The sequence below is a fragment of the Saccoglossus kowalevskii genome, chromosome 14, assembly GCF_978046115.1.
Source record: "Saccoglossus kowalevskii chromosome 14, keSacKowa6.1, whole genome shotgun sequence".
NCBI classification, from domain to species: domain Eukaryota; kingdom Metazoa; phylum Hemichordata; class Enteropneusta; family Harrimaniidae; genus Saccoglossus; species Saccoglossus kowalevskii.
In genome coordinates this window covers 16879570-16898946 of record NC_140654.1, presented here as the reverse complement: position 1 = coordinate 16898946, position 19377 = coordinate 16879570, and the positions used below count along the sequence as shown (strand labels likewise).

General features: G+C 35.3%; 2 protein-coding genes and 1 long non-coding RNA gene across 3 annotated transcripts; 2 read left to right on the top strand and 1 right to left on the bottom strand.

The window, feature by feature from the left end:
- Positions 1-27: 27 nt before the first annotated feature.
- LOC100370635 (tRNA-specific adenosine-34 deaminase catalytic subunit ADAT2-like) lies at positions 28-5638 on the top strand. Its single transcript, XM_002741944.4, has 6 exons — positions 28-163; positions 1058-1162; positions 2562-2712; positions 3378-3484; positions 4361-4433; positions 5247-5638. The coding sequence occupies exons 1-6, from the start codon at positions 56-58 to the stop codon at positions 5372-5374; spliced, it is 672 nt and encodes a 223-aa protein (XP_002741990.3). The 5' UTR covers positions 28-55; the 3' UTR covers positions 5375-5638.
- On the bottom strand, positions 5587-19077 carry LOC100377566 (transcription factor E2F3-like). The gene is made up of 8 exons (XM_085507985.1): positions 18591-19077; positions 16010-16115; positions 15327-15543; positions 13265-13338; positions 10517-10616; positions 8422-8536; positions 7799-7955; positions 5587-7526 (listed from the first exon to the last, which is right to left on the bottom strand). Exons 1-8 carry the CDS (start codon positions 18849-18851, stop codon positions 7222-7224), a joined length of 1335 nt encoding a protein of 444 aa, XP_085364111.1. The 5' UTR covers positions 18852-19077; the 3' UTR covers positions 5587-7221.
- LOC146734502 (uncharacterized) lies at positions 9688-10304 on the top strand. Its single transcript, XR_014931616.1, has 2 exons — positions 9688-9794; positions 10046-10304. It is a non-coding gene; the product is annotated as an uncharacterized LOC146734502 (long non-coding RNA).
- Positions 19078-19377: the final 300 nt, after the last annotated feature.

Genomic DNA, 19377 nt, shown 5'->3' with positions numbered 1-19377 from the left:
CGTAGAAAGAAATATCTTGATTGGTTGATGCGACGTCTCGGTTGGTGAACATCCAATGAGAGTTTATCTTTCATTCACATTTTGTCAACAAAACAGCATGGCTGACGACGTGAGTTTAGACGAAGAGGGTATCAGAAAATGGATGGAGAAATCACTAGACATGGTAAGAGGTCTCTGTTACGTAGTTATATATTTATCCTGACTACGGCAATCAGTAGACGTACATGTGTACGACTTCGGTTTGGGTCAAGTCAAGGTATATAATACTACTAGTATTTACTAATACTAGTAGTTGTTAGTTCATTACTCTGGTTCATGGCACGACTGTGGACCGTTCCCTTATGACCCACAACCGGGAATCGTGAGCTACAGAACTGCAGCTAGCCTAGGCTTCGTCTGTACACCAAATAAAAAAATCGTGGATAAAAATGATAACAAGTCCAAAATCTCTAAGGAAAGGGGCCACGGACATAACCACAACTACCAGCTAGAACAAGAATTTGCTCGGAAGAATATGTTAAAAAATATCTCAAACTAGAAGGAAATACTGTGCATTTCATGAAGAGATTGATTTGATAATAAAGATAAATATAAATGTTTTATAAATTCAAATGATGGTATTGAACAACAATTATTACCACGTATTTAAAATGACTGAAGAAACCTGTTGTAATGACTGTTACAAATTGGCTTCTGAGTGGAAACGTCTTCTTTGAATTTGAATAAAGCACGAGAGTCTTCTAGGGTAAATGTTTTAAAAATATTTAATAAATGTTCACAACAAATTTTATCCTGTAATTCAGCCATTCCCGAGTACACTCAAGAATGGCCTGAATCGTTATATAACTACGTAGTAGGCACAGATTTCTGTATGTTACCATGGGAACACATGTGTGATCTGAACTTTAGGTCTAATATTTGTAGATTTGTCAAAGTCTCGTGATCATAAAGGACATCTAGTCTGAGTAAACAAATTTATGCCCTCATACACAGTATTATAATCGATAGAGAATAATTGATCAAAACTGAACTAAATTGGCTTAATATTGTTTTTCAGGCGCATGATGCTTTGTTCAATGGTGAAGTACCTGTAGGATGTTTAATGGTGTATAAAGATGAAGTTATTGGAAAAGGACGGAATTGTGTTAATGAAACGAGAAATGTGAGAATAGAAATAAACTAATTAATAACTGCATAATTCCCATTCTATCATTGGTTTATGGAAACCATATTTGAACACATTTTGAAGAAATTTTGCGAGAAAACCATTTTATGAATTAAGCTTAATTCTTGTTTATATGTATTTATTTCCTGAATTGCCATTCGTTTAGTACTGTAAAATCTGTATTAGAAGCTGCGGCTTCTATTAAAATGATAGAATGCAACAGAGGGGATGCAGCTTCTATTAGAGCATCTACACATATGAGAAATGATGAATTTTTGGTTCTCAATTGTACAAAAAGATTGGGTGCGACTTCTATTAGGGATGCGGCTTCTAATACAGATTTTACTGTAAAATCTGTATTAGAAGCTGCGGCTTCTATTAAAATGGTACAATGCAACAGATGGGATGCAGCTTCTATTAGAGCATCTACACATATGAGAAATGATGAATTTTTGGTTCTCAATTGTACAAAAAGATTGGGTGCGACTTCTATTAGGGATGCGGCTTCTAATACAGATTTTACTGTAAAATCTGTATTAGAAGCTGCGGCTTCTATTAAAATGGTACAATGCAACAGAGGGGATGCAGCTTCTATTAGAGCATCTACACATATGAGAAATGATGAATTTTTGGTTCTCAATTGTACAAAAAGATTGGGTGCGACTTCTATTAGGGATGCGGCTTCTAATACAGATTTTACTGTAAAATCTGTATTAGAAGCTGCGGCTTCTATTAAAATGGTACAATGCAACAGAGGGGATGCAGCTTCTATTAGAGCATCTACACATATGAGAAATGATGAATTTTTGGTTCTCAATTGTACAAAAAGATTGGGTGCGACTTCTATTAGGGATGCGGCTTCTAATACAGATTTTACGGTAGTCTGGTGATAGGAATGCCATTTTTAGATTCATGCAGTGTTGGAGAGAACAAGCTGATTTAAATTTGTTGAAGGATCTGTTCGTTATTAATTCCATTTGCAGTTTTTCAGAACAAGGGGCAGATTTTTGAGATCCCACAAGTATCAACATTTGAATTAGAAACATTATCAAGTGGAGTCATTGGCATGATATTTAACATATATCTTGCCGCCATCAATTATGTCGCATTTCATTGTCTCCTAAACACTAATACACCTAAAAGTAACACCTCTGTGTTCTAAACTCAAACCTTATTAGTTATTTACTAATTTCTTGTTTGTAAATGTGTTCAACAAATTTGTAATGCATGTTGTTATTTTGATACACTGTTCTTGTAATTCTGTGTACGTTTTGGGAATGCAAGTAATCATACACATTTTTGTGTAAATTGTAATAATTTTAACATCCAGGATGGATTAGCGTTAAGCCTACCTCTGATTACCCACTGTAACATGAATATATATAATATTACCAAGGCAACAAGACATGCAGAAATGGTCGCCATTGATGAAGTTATTGGTTGGTGTGAGAAATCTAACCAAGTTAAGGAGGCTGTTTTCTCCAAGACTGTACTGTATGTAACAGTGGAGCCGTGTATTATGTGTGCAGGAGCCCTCAGATTGCTTCGTATCCTTTCGATCTGTGGATATTTTTGTCTCGAGGATCTGTTTTGTTTGCTCAAATGTGTCTGTGTCCTAAAAATAGGAAAGAAGTTCCTTAAGGAACACCCCACCAAACACTAAACCTGTACACTCCAGCCTCCCAATGTAATTTGTTATGCCCCTCCAGATAACTATATGTGTCCTGAAGAGGGGCATATATTAATTAAAATGAGAGTATGGACACTGGAAAAATAGAGTTATGGGTGAGAAGGCAGTTACAGACAATTTTTGAAATATTAGTACCAACAAGCTTTGAAATTCACCAGGCTGTGAAAGGGTTAAATCTGAATCAACCGAATCAAGCCATTTCTGGCAATATTAGAAACGTGGGTGCAAATTCAATAAATTACGAAAATTACATACTGTAAAATGACTAATATTCATTGGGTTTAAAATTCACTGATTTACCATTTCAGGCATATTCAGTAGGTTTTAAATTCACGGTTTTATCATTTAGGTAATGTGTTCTATGCTAAATTTTACATATTCACTGGGTTTTAATTTAGCACATTTTCCAGTCAGTGAAAAAAGCCAAATTAAAACCCAGTGAATAATTAACCCCTTTACAGTACTTCTACAATTTGGTGCAGTGTAAATTTTGTGTTATCCTTAAAAGTGAAAATGTGTCAGATGTCCCACTTGTTGTGTACGGCTGTTCTAACGAGAGATTCGGGGGATGTGGCTCTGTGTTGAATGTACATAAAGATGATATTGACAACCATGGAAAACCGTTCAAGGTGAGATTAGGTGTTAATATTTTCATATTTATTTTTATTTCATAATAAATAACCAAATTTATAATAATTTAGATACATGAAAATGTACATTATTTTGTACATTGTTGGAATAGCCATCATAAAATTTTCATAAATGCCACCTTTTCAAAACTGCTATAAGTCACTTTTATTATTATCTATTTCTCATCCTGGTTGGTATGGACAATGAATTATTTTATTTATATTCCAGCAGGATTTTCTAGACTTTTTTTTTAGCTACTTGAGTGAAATGTTACTGTTAGGTACAAAAAGACACATGAAATATGTTTGTGTTGTGTTGTCATACCAACAAAATTACCAGGATGTATGACCTTTAGGGGTCATGGGAAGAGCCTATTGCTTCCATATTGAACGTGTAAATGCCTTGGTTTACCTAATTCGGATTTGTTAATTTTGAGACAATTCTCTAATTAAGTGAATACTTGTGTCATTTTTTGTGAACATTTATATTATCAACTTCTTTTTGAAAATCAGGTAGGTGGGCAAGTGGACTGTCAAAGTTGTCATTTTGTGTGAATAATATAATATCAAATCTTTTATTCTGGTGAATATATCGAAATACTGGAATTTTTAAATACTTTCCAAAAACTATCTGGTAAATTGCCCAATTATGCCATTTCTGAAATATGTAAATCCACAGATATTACAGCAAAGCTGTCTGAACCAACAGGTGAATAAGGCTTTAGTCTCCTTGTTTAGTCCGTCCACAAAGAGGTATTGTGGTGTGGCACACTCACCTAGAGGGGTGGGATGGGGGGGGGGGGGTGCACCTATATTTGTTGTTCAGCCCCAGGTGGGATTTAAACGTGCAATTATTTTATGTATTGGTTCTTTCAGTGCATATCTGGCATCTTTGCAGAGGAAGCCATCGCTTTACTAAAGGATTTTTACAAAGGCCAAAATCCAAATGGTAGGTAATTCTATCAAATAATTGTATAGGATCCAAGTATTGCAGCAAGCTTTAAAACAAGGGAATTTGTTAAAACCGATATCACCTGTCAGTTACAACACTGGTAGCAGTGTTTGTTACGACTTTGACACATTCATTAGTGATATGTTCTTGCTCTGTTGACATGAAGGATACTTGGCTGGCAATGAAAAGTTTTGTCAACAGTATAAATTAGTATTCAAAATTTGTCACAATAGCTACATGTTATAAAGGCTGGGGTGGGATGTGGGGTTGTCAATTGTTCTCATAACCTGCATTTTAAATCGTTATAGGTATTTAAGGCCAGACTTTTATTATAGCTTGTTTCGCGAACCCGCCGAATGAACAGGAGCCGAAATTGAAATAAAAATAAAATTTTATTTCAGCGTAATTTCTCTCGCCCGCCGACTTGCGAGTGCAAAAATTGCTTAAAAAAACTTATTTTCATCTTTATTTTTTTTCCCGCCCGCCGCATAACAAACCCTAGTTGCATTATCGTGGGAGTATCATGATCAAAGTACCGAAGTCTTGCGCAGATGAGCAACAAGGTTACACATGGAATAAAATTTCATTTCCTCTCTCCGATCAATGATCTCACTTAAAATTCTTTGAGAATCACACAAATCTAATGGATAAACAGAATTAATTTTTTTTTTCGTCGTCATAAACTCTAGAAACAAGGAATAAAAAAAAGTCTGGCCTAAGTTTCTAGCTCAGAAACTGAACAAATTAACTTTTGAAAGAGAAAACAATTTGGCATTCAGAGGGTTAATCAAATTTAATTTTTTTTTTCAGCACCCAATCCCAAGATCAAACCTGAAAAAAAGCCAGAATCGTTAAAGATGCCGAAACCAGCTGACATCAGTAATACACAACTCCACAATACGTGTACAAGAGATTCATCACACACAGCTCTGAAATAGTGTAGATTTAGATTTTTTTTTTTTTTTTTGCAGCCAATTGACTTTCATTGCGACTGTTGGATTGCCACGATCCCTAAAAGTTTGGTTGTATTTTATTAACTTTTGTGAGATTTACTTTTGCATACTAACATTACACACCAAATATGGACAAATAATCTCCCATGCAAACCTTCATAATATTAAAGATGTACACATACTTGAGAACTAACAAGTATACTTATATTTTACTTTATTTTAATAATAAATCTACAATAACAATCTTAATTTGTTTTTGGAATGATATCTTTACAATATTAAAACAGGAATGTGTACTATTTTTTCTTCAATTTACATAAAAAAAAGCTTAGAATATTAATATAAGGTTTTACCTAGAAACTTTATAACTGTTAAATAAACTGGACCAGTTTTAACCATTTTTATATTTAATGCACAAAGTTTGGATTGTCCATCAAATTGGAGAAGCAACCATACTCTCATCAGTAGTCGTCTGCCTCATTAAATATATAACGTTAGCATTTTTGTCATCTCTGCGAATCATTTTCGCATCAAATGTTTGTGGAAAAACAGGGGAAACAAGACACAACTGTCCATTAGTTTGCGAAGAATTCCAGATGACCAGAATGTACATGTCGTTATGCCACGTTTAGAATCTGATTCCCTCGAATAAATCTTCACCATGCATTGTGTTGAGTTGCGTTGCGTTGCGTTTTGTTCCTCATCACTGCTTTTATCTAAAGTTTCCACATTAGGAGATTGCTTAAATACACTCTTCATGAGAAAGCATTTATAAACCAAAGTTAGTAATTGAATACCCAATCAGATCAGTACAAGTTTGAATTTAAGCAGGCTTTAACCGATTGGTTAATGCAACCAAAAACAGGAATTAGAAACTACAACACGTCTAAGGCATAAAGCCATATTTGTACATCTCAAAGGGCATCAAATATACTCTTGAATATGTCAAAATTCTATTGTATTTAAGTGACTTGACGAGCTGATCAAAACAAAGTTACAGCTTCTTCAAATAATGAAAAATATTGCAATTTTTTTTTATATTTTGATTGCAACAGTGTACTTTATATTGCATTAACCGTTTAATGGTAATATAAAACATCAAGCAATGTTTCTACTTTAGAAAACAGTAAAGCGCTATATTTTTGTCAGATAAATTATTATTGTCGGGGAAGGTATTGAAAGGTGCGCCTTTCACTAGGGTACTAGAGAGTCAGTGACTTTCACAAAATTTCATCCACATGAAAGCCATAAAATTGTGATTTACAGTACTTTTATCAATACGTACAGCATCTTTGACTTAGCAGAAGTACGCTAAATTTGCATATAATGCAAATAAATACGAAATCGTAAGATTGAATGCATTGGAATAAATTTGTCAACACAAAAGTTAGCCTGTGTAATCTTTCAGTGCAAAGCCCAACAATACTTTTGGATAACCCTGTTTATATTTTTTTTTCACTTTAACTGACACAATAGTAAGAATTGTTTCTCATTGGTTGTGTATTTCCACAGTATAAATATGTCCTCGACCTATTTTACTGCGAATGTGATTTACTTGGAAGCTCACAAAATCTCCTACACTGCTTGAACTGCCGATCGTTGATTGAAAACTCTTGAATATCACGATAACCAACTATTGGTTTGAGACTGCCGCCATTATTGCTTTCTAAGAAAGCCCAAGGCCGGACTGGTACACCAGACGCACATTCACGTTGGTTTTTCCAAAGCTAGGTACACACTGAAAACAAACTCCAATGACGAAGAAAGTTCACATTCGCAGTCTTGTGAAAGATGTCTTTTGAAAATAATTGTTATAAACGTACATCAAGATTTTACACATTTTTTGTAACTATTGGCATTGTAGTTGCCGTCGTCGGTGTGGGTATCGTTTCCGTCGTTGGTGGGGTTGCATTGTCTCCACCTCCCCAGAGATCATAGGCATCAAATAAATCCATTAGCCCCTCGTGATCGGCTAACGAAAACGGGTAATCGTCTTCCAAAATTGGTGGTGATAACTGCACAAATGGCATGTCTATTTCATCATTGCTGTGTTGGTCTTCTGTCTGTAGGAGAAGATTTCTCTCCAACGTGGACATGTCATCTTCATCTAAAGATTCCAATTTCAGTGGTGGATCGCCTGGAAAAATGATAACGAATCATTGTAAATCACTGAAATGTTTCAAGCACCAGAATAAAGAAGTCTTGGATTGCCCAATGAATGTACGAATATGCTCAATTAGTAGCTTACATATGCATCTATGATTTAAATGGGTTGTATTTTAAGACTCAAATGCAATATGGTGTTTATATTCCCGTCTGTCAGAGGAATTTTAATAAACCATACTCGTCTGACTTGGATGCTTATGTTCAACAAGAGTTTGGAGTCAAATGGAAACTTAACACACTCACCTTTAAAACTATTGGGCGATGACACTGGCGACTCCGTCTCTGAACTACTGCTAACACAACTGCTTGTATTATTGTCTTTTTCTGTGGCACAGGCCTCTTCAGGGCAAAGATAAACTTCTATTGGTCCTTTGGTGCTCTTTAGCCATATTTGAATACTCTGTTGGCAAAACAATGTCACCGTGAAATTAACATTATAAATCATTACTTTCAGGAGTATGTCTGTGCAACCATTTGCTCATTTATTCGCATTTATTAATTTCCTTATTAATTTAAACCAAATGGATTAAATATCCATTAACTACAGGGCTTTATCAACATTTCTGAAATGCAACTACTACTGATTATCACTGCTTCAAAAAAAAGTTTGCAGCCGAAAAGATTCTTCTAGGCATCATTTTTAGCCAGGTGAAGATTTTGTGGGGGGGGGGGGGGGGGGGGGGCGCTCAAGCATTCTTTGTCATTTCCTGTATTTTGCATTCAAATACACCTGATCCAAGGTCATTTTGAAGATAAAAATCAAAACGTTTTTGGTGAAAGTTAGCCGGGTATGAGAGATGGGACCACACCAGAATCTTGATAATAATGAGGATATTCCCAGAATCGTCAACTGTACACAGACTTACCTCCCTAGGATCTGGTACTTCTAACCTCGTCTCTGGAGGTGCTTTTATTGCAATCACTGTCTGTTCGCTAAAACTTTTAATACCTCTAATATCTTGATATGTTACGTAGGCATGCGTATTAACGGTTAAAGAAAATCGCAACAATGAATAAAACAAATTGCGATTATCATGGCAAAAAGGCCTTGCATCAACATTGCATCACATTAAATTAAATTTAATTAAATATTACAAGTTATTTGAGAATTTACAAGGATAGTCAAACATGAATAAACCTAAGTGTCCTCAGTGTGCATTAAGTTGTACGAAAGTTGTAGCATTTCAGATGATGAGAATTATTGTGCCTGTGGAAAGTGAAAATGAAACTCGAAATCAACCATGGATTTTCCCCTCAAAATGTCATGTCATTGATATGGGTCCTATGGGAAATATACAACACATGTAAAATATGTTTATAAAAGTATCCATTATTCACTGCTTTTTAATTTCCATTTTAGTCATAAATTCCGCTGAATTAATTCCATGAGAACATGTAAAATAACAAAGAATGCAATGCCACTAAGTTCGTGAATTTAAAACTGTTAAATTGCAGTGTTCTCCCCACATAGAACAAAGCATGGCGGCACCGCCATGCTTACAACTTCACCGCCATGCTAATAGGATGCATTGTTTACGTCCATTTGACCCGCTCACACGTAGCACTGCATAAATTATCACCGTCTACGCCACAGCGGTTTGAACTTGCCGGGACAAATTAAACAGTCCCATTGTTAAACACGTGTGAAGTACAGACGCTGTCAATGGGGAACAAATTGTCACTCAAGTTGCAAACACCGAGATCTATACGACTAAACATGTAAAGGAAAAAAAAGGTGATGCCGCCCGGCTAAAACGTACAATCACCGCTAGCACAGCACAGAAACGGAAGCGTGTAGAAACACAAAAACGGCGTGAGGCTGGTTTTGATGAGTCGTGGAAAAAGACATTTCCCTGGTTAAGGTCAGTTGTTCAGATAAGATTTCGTAATTTTAGAAATAAAATGCCAGTGTGTGTATGTTTTGCCGATCGTAAGAACACCGAACATGGTAGAGCTACACCGATTTCAATCAACATCTTAGACACGAGGCTGGTATAGACACGACATGAAAAAAAAACATCACTCGTTACTGTCAACTTTTTTTAGATTATTTATGGATATCTTCTTAGATTAATGGGTACGCGTATGTTATAATTTGTCCAAGCAAAAAAAAAATTGAATTTTGTAATCTTCCGGTCACATGTCGACCTGTGTAGGTATTTCCAAGATGGCGGCCTGTCAACGTCTTGCGAACGACAGCTGCTATCATCACGCGCTATGATCGATGGAATCCCGATTTGTATACATAATTCTATTGTTACGTTTTAATTTTAATTGAATAGTGATCTCATGTTTTTTTTCCTCGAAATTCCCGAGTCTCCTTGTCGTTGACCTGACAAAACCAACATGTAAACAACATGTTTTGCAGACGAAATGCTATCCATACGGCACTGGGTTCCCGATCGTGGCACAATTCTATCGTTATGTTTACATTTATTTGAACCTCAATCCTCATTTTTTTTTTTATTATTTATGATTTTTTCCCACTAGGAATGTTGTGCAGTTAATGCTCAAAGCACAACATGATTGCAAAGAGTGGATCTTCTTTATGGAACAAAGTCCTGTGCAAGTGTATGACGATTGAGTTTAACTACAGTAAGGCAGCCAATGTTTGGAGCACAACAAAGTCAGAAGGAATAGTTTAGACTAAGTTTTATGGAACAGTTCACATTAAATGACGATCTTGTCAAATTATGGTATATTATGTAAAGTATTATGCAATTTAAATAAAGTCTCTCATACATTTTAATACTGTCTTGTATGTTTGTTTTTGTGAGAGTGAATCCTGAAAAATATGCAAAAAAATTAGCAAATTAGCATGCAAATTAGACCGCCATGCTTGCCTCTGAGCCTGGGGAGAACACTGAATTGCTCTAAGCATCTAAATAGTGAAATTAAATGGTTTACAGCACACAAAGTGATATATATATATCAGTATATATAGAAATACATAAAGGATATTTTCCATTGTTGGCGTCTTCTGTTAACATTTTCAGTTGTAAGGTACAACTCTTGATAAGTTCATCTAGTCTATTCTCTTTGGCTTCCAAGTCAAATATTTCTATGGGATAACAAAAATAAATAAGAATTTTAAGTATCTGGGAATCTTCAAGAAGGTGTAAAGTGATAGTTATCTAAATTTAGTGATGTTTTCCCTCTAAGATTCATGCACACACAAGTGACTGCCATCAAGGAGACTGAGGATCTCATTTTTTGACAAGTTATCTTTCTTGAAATACTTGAAAGTGGATGAATTACTACAGTGCTGAAAGAGTTGGCGTAATTTTGCCACATTTTTTTTTTTTGATAGTTTAATGTTTTATCTATATAACCAGACCTTACTTGAATGTTAATCACTTGCCCAAATTAAAACCCTGAGACGCTAATAAGCACTCTCTCAATTCGTATCGTTTTGAAAAGATTTTGCATAGCTTCCCTAAACACTTATTTTATTACTGTGTTTAGAGAGAGTAATTCATATCGCCCCAAAAGAATGGGGGTTCTATTTGTTAAATTGCAAAATGCACTTGTACTCTCACTTGTCTCAAATTTCCCCCATTCTAGCTCAGTATTCAAAAAAAAAAAATTCCATGAAACGAGAAATAGAGAATTTTTTTTCCTGGCTTTATTATAATTTCAAGGCTAAGTAGATTTTCCAGACGCATTTCATGAAATGCGACAATTATATATAATGCCATATGGTTGGATAAACATTTTAGATAGAATTTCATTATCCAATCATTCCATATACCCTTCTCTTTGGAAAAAGCAATTTGTTATAATTGATCAGAACCAGATTTGAAAGTAGGGCATAGAATTATTCGAGTGTTCATCGTGTCCTATTTAAATGAAACAAATACAACCACGTTTAAGGACTGACGTTTCACACATTGAACGTTCTGTTACATTAGTTTTATCTTTAGTAAGATCTCGTTTTCATGGCTTAAAATAATCACAGTTTGGTTCTTAAGAGTGCATTCATGACAACGCAATATTGTGAACATTACCTACTTATAAGGCCTAAAAAAAAAAAGTGGTGTGTTTCCGGTAACCCGAAGCTACCTAAAAATACGTCCTGATCCTAATTTTTTTTCAACATATATAAGATTTTAATTTATTGCACAGTTTAAATTTAAAAAATTTGATGATGACGTTTCGTCTCGTCTCGTCCTGACTTCCGATGGTGTTTGGAAATGTGTGGTCGATGATGCGTCTTTTAGCCAATCAGCGATCGCATACCACATCACGTGCCACCATTTTATCTATTTTTAGATTCCAAAATGGCCGCCTCCAGTGCAAGTGTGGTCGTCGTTTGTGCGATAAAAAATGTATGTTCAAAGCACAATGTTCGGACATCGAGGTCGTTTATTTCTCTAACAACTGAAACCTTTGAGGATTTCGAAGATTTCGTTCTGTGAGTTTGCGTTAGCAGAGAACGAACATGGGCCGTGAACAAAAATCGGAAACACGGACTCGATGTTCAAATCGCCCGTGTCGAGCGTTGTCAATTCTTTTGGAACTAAATTCATAAAGTTCACTTGTGTCCCTGAGCCGGACAGCACGAATGTGTTCAAAACTTGATAAATGCACAGAACCCGCATCGCCAGAGACGAAAAATCAATTCGAAGTACTGATGTCTGCTTCGACTAAGAAAAAGTCTCTACCCTTGATCAAAACCTCAAAGTACGTGTATAAACTATGGCGCTCTTATAACTAACGTTCGGTATTTATTTTTTACCTGTATTCAGGAAATATAAATGAGTTACTTTTAATTTGTAACTGAATTTGGCAATCTCTTAAATTTTAATATAAAGTGCCTACAAATTATTTCGTCCAATTATAAGATTAAGTAGGCTTCGTTATTCCGGGAATTTGACGTATTTGTGTGTACCTATATATATTTGCAAACTTTATTTTAATGTAAAAACGGTGTGTTTTATAGCAATAAATGTTATAAATAGTCTTTTTAATTGATTTTATACAACTGTAAAAAAATAGAATAGCATAATTATATATTTTTTATATCCTAAAAACAACACACTTGCAAGTTGTAGGTAAATTTAATATTTGTTTACAGTTCGGACGTGAAGAATGCAGCAGGTATACATTTTGTATCAAGGAACGATGAGCTGCATGCACCAGTGAAGGTATCTCCCATGCTGCATAAGACCCTATGAAAAATAAATGAACATTGAACATCTTTGAAACTTGTCTTTTTTTCACATTCTATTTAGTTGGCCTCAGTTGAACTAGGTATCAACAATTGTCCTCAATGGCTGTTTTTGAATTCTGAGATCAACAAGATCCATTGAGTATGATACTTGATATCTTGGTGGTGTCAGTAATTTGAAACTAACTAATATCAGTTGCCAATGTGAGCAATTTTGACCAATATAAAGATTTATCATCTCAAAATATAAATTCAAATAATATTTGGGTATTGAATAAAGACCCAAATATATTCATGCTAATTATATTTTTTCAGCAAATTGTATTTCAACTTGTTGAAATTGTTTGAATGCAAAAAAAAAGATTAATAAAAAAAAAGTAATCCGACCTACCCTACCTATTTTTTTCTAGCCCGTTACCTGAAACACACCTTCTTTTTTTTTAGGCCTAATGAAACATTGAGTAAACCCAGAAAAGTAAAACGTTCCAACTGGCAAAATTTAAATAGTACATCAAGTAACGTATGCATCATTTTCGTACCTGCGTTCAAGTCCACAGAGCTCGCACAAACAGATCCTTCTTGACCATTGGATGCAATTGAATTACTAGAGCCCCTGTCAAAAGAAAAACAATTTTAAGAATAAAATCAACCACAAAGTAATTGCAAAACTGTAGCTCTCGTAAAACCCAGATCAGTAAATCAATTCTTTGCTTGAGTAACAAATGAAATTGTTTTGTCATTTTCTCGTGTTGATGACATTAGTTTCAGACAGATCAACCCTCTTGTCCCAATTCCTGTGCATTCTTGATCTTTCCCTACCCACTATTGTTCGCATAAAAACAACTTCTGTATTAGAAGCACACAAAAAATGATGTATTCTTTGCCGAATCAGCAAAATGGAATTTACGACTCTTTATGGCCATCATTCATGCATGCTATGCTAAACTGTAAATAGTTTCATTTTGGTAATTTTCCTGACAATATTTTTCATGACATTCGCAAAGACAATTTTTACTGCTTCAAAATTTCTTGATTTACACTGATGTTTATTAACTCCAAATTCTGACCCCCCCCCAAAAAAACAAATATTTAAACGAGGTGAAAAGGACAATGACCTGTGACACATGGCCAAAGAATGCAGTTCAGAAAAGAGGGTGCAATCCCTCATGCGGAGCTAAGGAGGCTGCAAGCATTGCTTGTTCACAGACTCTCGCATATATCGGTAATTGCACCAATAAAGTATCGTCTTTTACAGTCTCAAGTATTCCCGTCGCCGACACTGACTAATGTGAAAAGACTCCCATTTTATTGGTCTACCTGCACCCCAAACTTTAACCTAAAAAGGTTGAATCAACACACTTTTTGAAAGCCAAGACAATGTATTTAATGTGCATGCGCTAATTCACAAGTATTGTATTTGCCTTGTTATGGCATTGCGAGAAACTGCACCCATCAAAGGTTCATTTATTCATGATATGCAAATTTATTTGATGTTCTACAACAAGTTTAAAGGCTGAATCATGTGATCCGGCTCGCTGCTAAATGATCCTGGTGAATTGGTAGTGTATTTCCGGTTTGTATATTTTGATCTAATGTGGTCAAGTATACAGAGTAATGATCGTAATTGGGGCATAATGTCACTGCTGTAATATTCAGTGTCTTGTAATCAAAATAATTGCTGGTACTTAATTTTCATTTAAAATTACAGAATGAATTGACGTGTATATTTAACTTTCAAAAGATTTGTCAGAAACTACATGCAAACTATAGAGGAAAACATACTGCAATCATAGAATATATTGAGAAATTCTACTATCAGCAAAAATAAATTCTAAGTAAACACTAAGTATTAATTTGTGAGAACATCTTCCTCAATAAATATAACCACCCCTGGGGAAAAAAACTATTGAAATTTAAATTCACAGAGTGAAATAAACAACACAGTTAATGCGCGTTAGTTTCAGGAAGCAATACATTATTTAACTAGTTTATTCATGTACGCCCCAGTCACAGGTATTGTGAGGCAGTCACTGTATATAACAGAGATGGCACAAAAGGTCAAAGAAGACAATGGTGCTTCCCACACATCCCCATGTCCTAACATAAAGAAAACGGTCATTTAAAAGTCAGTCTAGCCTATCAACCCTCTTGTTGAAAAGAAAAAGGTATGTGATCAGTCAACACAAAAAGGAAATGTAAAATATTGCAGCACAAAACTCTTTAGCTAGTTTTGGGTACAGGTTTAAGATCCCCAAAAATAAACTGGTTTTGATAATATGCACTTCAAAGACGGGTAAGATCTGATTGTTTTTATTTGCTTGATGATTACTCAATTAAACCCAGGTTTAACGGTGTTTACAGTCAAGTCTTCCCAATTAAGTTTCAGTTGTCACAACAAAATTGAGGGTACGGCTATTTGGATCACACAAATTATTTTATTTAGCCTTACTGGAATGTAGAATAGCAATTAAGTTAAACAATTAGATGCAAGAATCATGAACACAGAAGACAGCAAAACACCCCTGTAGTCATTTTCGTCAGTTCGCCGAGGAGCTGATAAAACCTAATTTATAAAACTCTAAAATATCAAATTTTACGTACTTCCATTCAATGTTATTTTTCGCTTTTTTGGCAATAAGATTAATTCCTTCTAATACATTGGTAATATCGTAAATACGTCTTTTTTGCACTTCTAACACCTCTGCGGCATAGTTCAAGTCTAAAACACCCTCGGGAGCACTGCGTAGTAATCCAACAAACTTCTTGGTTAGCAGGCCGAGCGATGTATCATAGCGAGTCCTCTCAGCTGGCGACTGAGCTGGAAATAAGCAAAAACGGAAAAATTGAAGTCTGAGATTAACTAGCCATGTACACGTTTTCTTGCAACTGATAAGCACAACCAGCATTACCTGAGATTTCGGTATGTGAAAAGTCTTAATGGATGGGGGTAAAAAAAAAATTAAAAGCTCTACCAGGCTAACAGGTGTATTTCAGCATAAATTGTATGAGCATATGCAAATTTGTATAACACACCAAAGGTCAGAAAACTGGAGCGCAAGGAGGTTATAACAAATACCTGTACAATTAGACAAGCACCGACACTTCCACTGGCGTGATTGGTAGAAATTTCTTTATTCAAGGTGTGCTTTATTGAGTACATCTGATACAATACAATGTCCTGAAATATCCGAACCGTGTGACATACAAGAATGCCTGTTATTGTATTTGAGCAACATGCATGTTTTGTTTTTTTTAACCGCACGAATAACAAACTGGTATTTCACCTGATCCCTTAGGGCTGGGCCGGGGCTTCTTTCTTCCGCCACGGGGACTTTTAAATCCATCGTCTAACATGGCTGCCGTAGCATCCAAATCCAACTTCCTCTTTGCCTGCAGGAGAGAAAAATTATCATAATTTATTAATTATTCAATGAATAATGTAAATGACCTATATCCTGTTCTAGAATCTATGGAATGTGCTTGGTTGTCGCCTTGCATCTGTTGAACCCCAACTGTTGACTATAGAATAGATAATTTGAAAATGATGAGAAATTAATTTATCCCAAAAAAAATTATTTGTATGCATTTTCTATAACGTTTTGGTAATTTAAACCCAATGGACAATTTCCCATTACCTCCAGGGTTTGGAAAAAATGTGTATATAAAAAAAAATTGTGGAGAGGAGTTCAAGGGAGACAAATAAAAACAGAAATTCTATCAATGACTTCTTCATAATCAAATTAGCTTTCAGGGACACAAGAGAAGGAAAACAGATTTAAGGTAAAAACAAAAAAATATTGTGATTTATGTTAATTAATATTATTTGCAGCACTGTATACAATGTACAAATCTAGTTTGCACCTTGTTACACTGGATTTTATCCACAGAGCATTCAGATTCTAGTAACACAATGAGAAAATAGCTGCCATGTTTTAGCATTGATTTACTGAGGACAGTTGGTTATAAAGCGGTGACCTTTCGGTTTTAAATAACCAAAAACCAGTCAGCACAGCAGTCAAACTGATTCATAGCCTATATGGGGTCAAATGACTGACATGCCAAGTTGTATAATAGATAACCTAAATTTTTAGTGAAAAGACTAGAGGTGAGTGATTTGAGTGATGGTGCATGTGTACTGTGAATGCATTTATTCATTGAGTTTTAATTTCGCTGATAAAATCCGCTAAATTAAATCATGAACATGTAAAATCATGCATCTTTGACAAAATGGTGAAATTTAAAAATGCAGTGAATATGCTCAAAACATCAAAATAGTGAAGATAAATGGTTTTACAGTATTCAAGCGAAAAAAATACACTGGGATCCAATCACCCCACTATCATTTGCTTTGATAATACCATCTTCAGATGTCCAAGGTTATGTTCAAAGAATGCAACATGCCCTTTTTACGAATAAACCACATTTGGCAAAGAAGTCATGCACACCATGTAATGATATCTCCACATTAGTATTATCCCTGTATTTATCATAATCTTACTAAATCCATAGAACATTAGTCAGGCGATGGTAAAGTAATATCAAGGTTACTGTGGTTTGTGGAGGTATTCTGTATTGATAATCTGGTATATTCAATATAGTAATACAATGCTAATTGATTTATTCTTAATAGCTTTAAATACTATTTTATTTTGATAAAAAGGTTTAAATCAAAAAAAAAAAAAAGATTCAACAGGGGTTTTGTTTAGAGCCATCTCCTTTCTGGTCCGCCATTCCCCAAGCGCCTATGCCGGCCTCGCACTCTCGTGAGCTTTTTTATTCATTTTTTTGGTCTGTTACAAGATGATGGCCTGCTATTAAATGCATTTGTGAAACCCCCGATTCAAGTGAAGTAGGAGTGTGCAAGATGTGCTCATTTCATAGCGAAATATAATGGAGCTCATTGCAGAGAACTGAAAATAATACATTTCAACATTAAAAAATAAATAGTTTCAATTGACAAAACCAATCATAATAGGGATATAAATATAGATGTAGTTTAAAAAGCATTCTTGATAAAGCTCATGGTCGACGTTTAGCTTACAGCCATGTTACAGCACACACCTCTCAAATTACACGACAAAAATCAATATTTAGAAATGACAAACAAATATATTCACAAAATTTGAGTGGATTATTCGAAATGGAAATCTAATTTTAATTAATATGCTTAAAAAGGAGATTTTTTTTTGTTTTTTCACTTTTGACCGATAAAGCCTCATTACCATACCGCGGGAATTTCTCTCAGAAGTCGACCCCGACCGAGTAAACAGCAGTATAATGGGGCGGTGGCGTGAAATAAACAATCTATTGGCTTACACTGTCCGGCTAACACTGATTGTTTGGCTTTTAAATTTTAGTGCAACAGATAGTGCCAAAATAATTTCAAGTTTGAACATGATTTAAATGTAATTACACGAACGTACGGAAAACCGCGCGAAAATCCCGCATCCTCGTCGCCAGGGAAACAAAGAGTAGCTACGTTATCGCGTTCGACAACAAAGCGCTCTTCACAGACAAAGAGAGAAATAAACATAGCATGTTCCGGCAAGTTTTTTAAATGCCCCGCGAAATAGCGAGATAAAAAAAAAACACGCTGGGTATTTAAAAAAAAAAAGAACTAGATGATTTTCAAAAATACAGAATAACTTTGCCGTATTGGCTTTCTTGCATCCGAACTTCCACGAGAAAGGAGAACTGTCCGATGCAAATTGTGGATGAAACAAAGAATTCCACAACGCAAGTATAAATATACAAAAAAGTTCATGTAATACACGACTCAAAACTGGAAGCATTTAATTTTATATATACAGGTGGGGAATATTCAGCACAAATATTCAAAATAATTATAATGATTTTTTTTTTTACCTGGGGTGGTCTTCCTATCGTCGGCTTGATGACCTTTGTTTGTAGGTCTGGTGTACAGCCGACTTGGCTCAATATTTCCTGGTGCTGCTGCAACGCTTTCACGGTATAAATCGGTTCAAGTTCTTGAATTTGGGTTACGCCTTTGATGGTAATTCCCCTGGAAACCTCTCCATAAGTCGTATTTGCCACAGTTGATTTCGTAATGGTTAGCGTAGGAATTGCCGGTCGACTCACTGTCTGCATTGGCTGTCCTCTAGGCATAATTGCAGCTGTCAAGGGCCTAGTGTTTACAATCAAATAACGCCCCAAATGTTCACTTAGCGGAATCGGAATCAAAAACTAGAGGACAAATACAAAAGAATGGAATCTAAACTTCTGTGGAGTGAATTTCTGGAAACAGACAATTTGTAACAAGTGCGGATGGCGAAGGATTTCGACAGATGGTGGCAGCAAGAAAATGGTTGTACTGTCAACAGCTGCAAGTCTCTGTATCGACTCAGAACATTTCAAGTGTGAAAGCCCGCGAAATCGTATTTCCCGCCAGCTATGATCACGTGCGATATACCCGGCAAATTTAGCAGGGCCCACACTCTGTAAACAATAAGCGGAGATCCCGGCAAGAATACACAATAAACGTGCGAATTAGGAGTATATATGCCGATATGATAAAATGTACACTATTCAAATTCATAAACATAGTTGATTAATTTTAATCACGTGTTACGGTTATTGTTGAATCAATTTTGTCAGATTATATAATAGTTTAACATTGTAATGCAGATGCCCG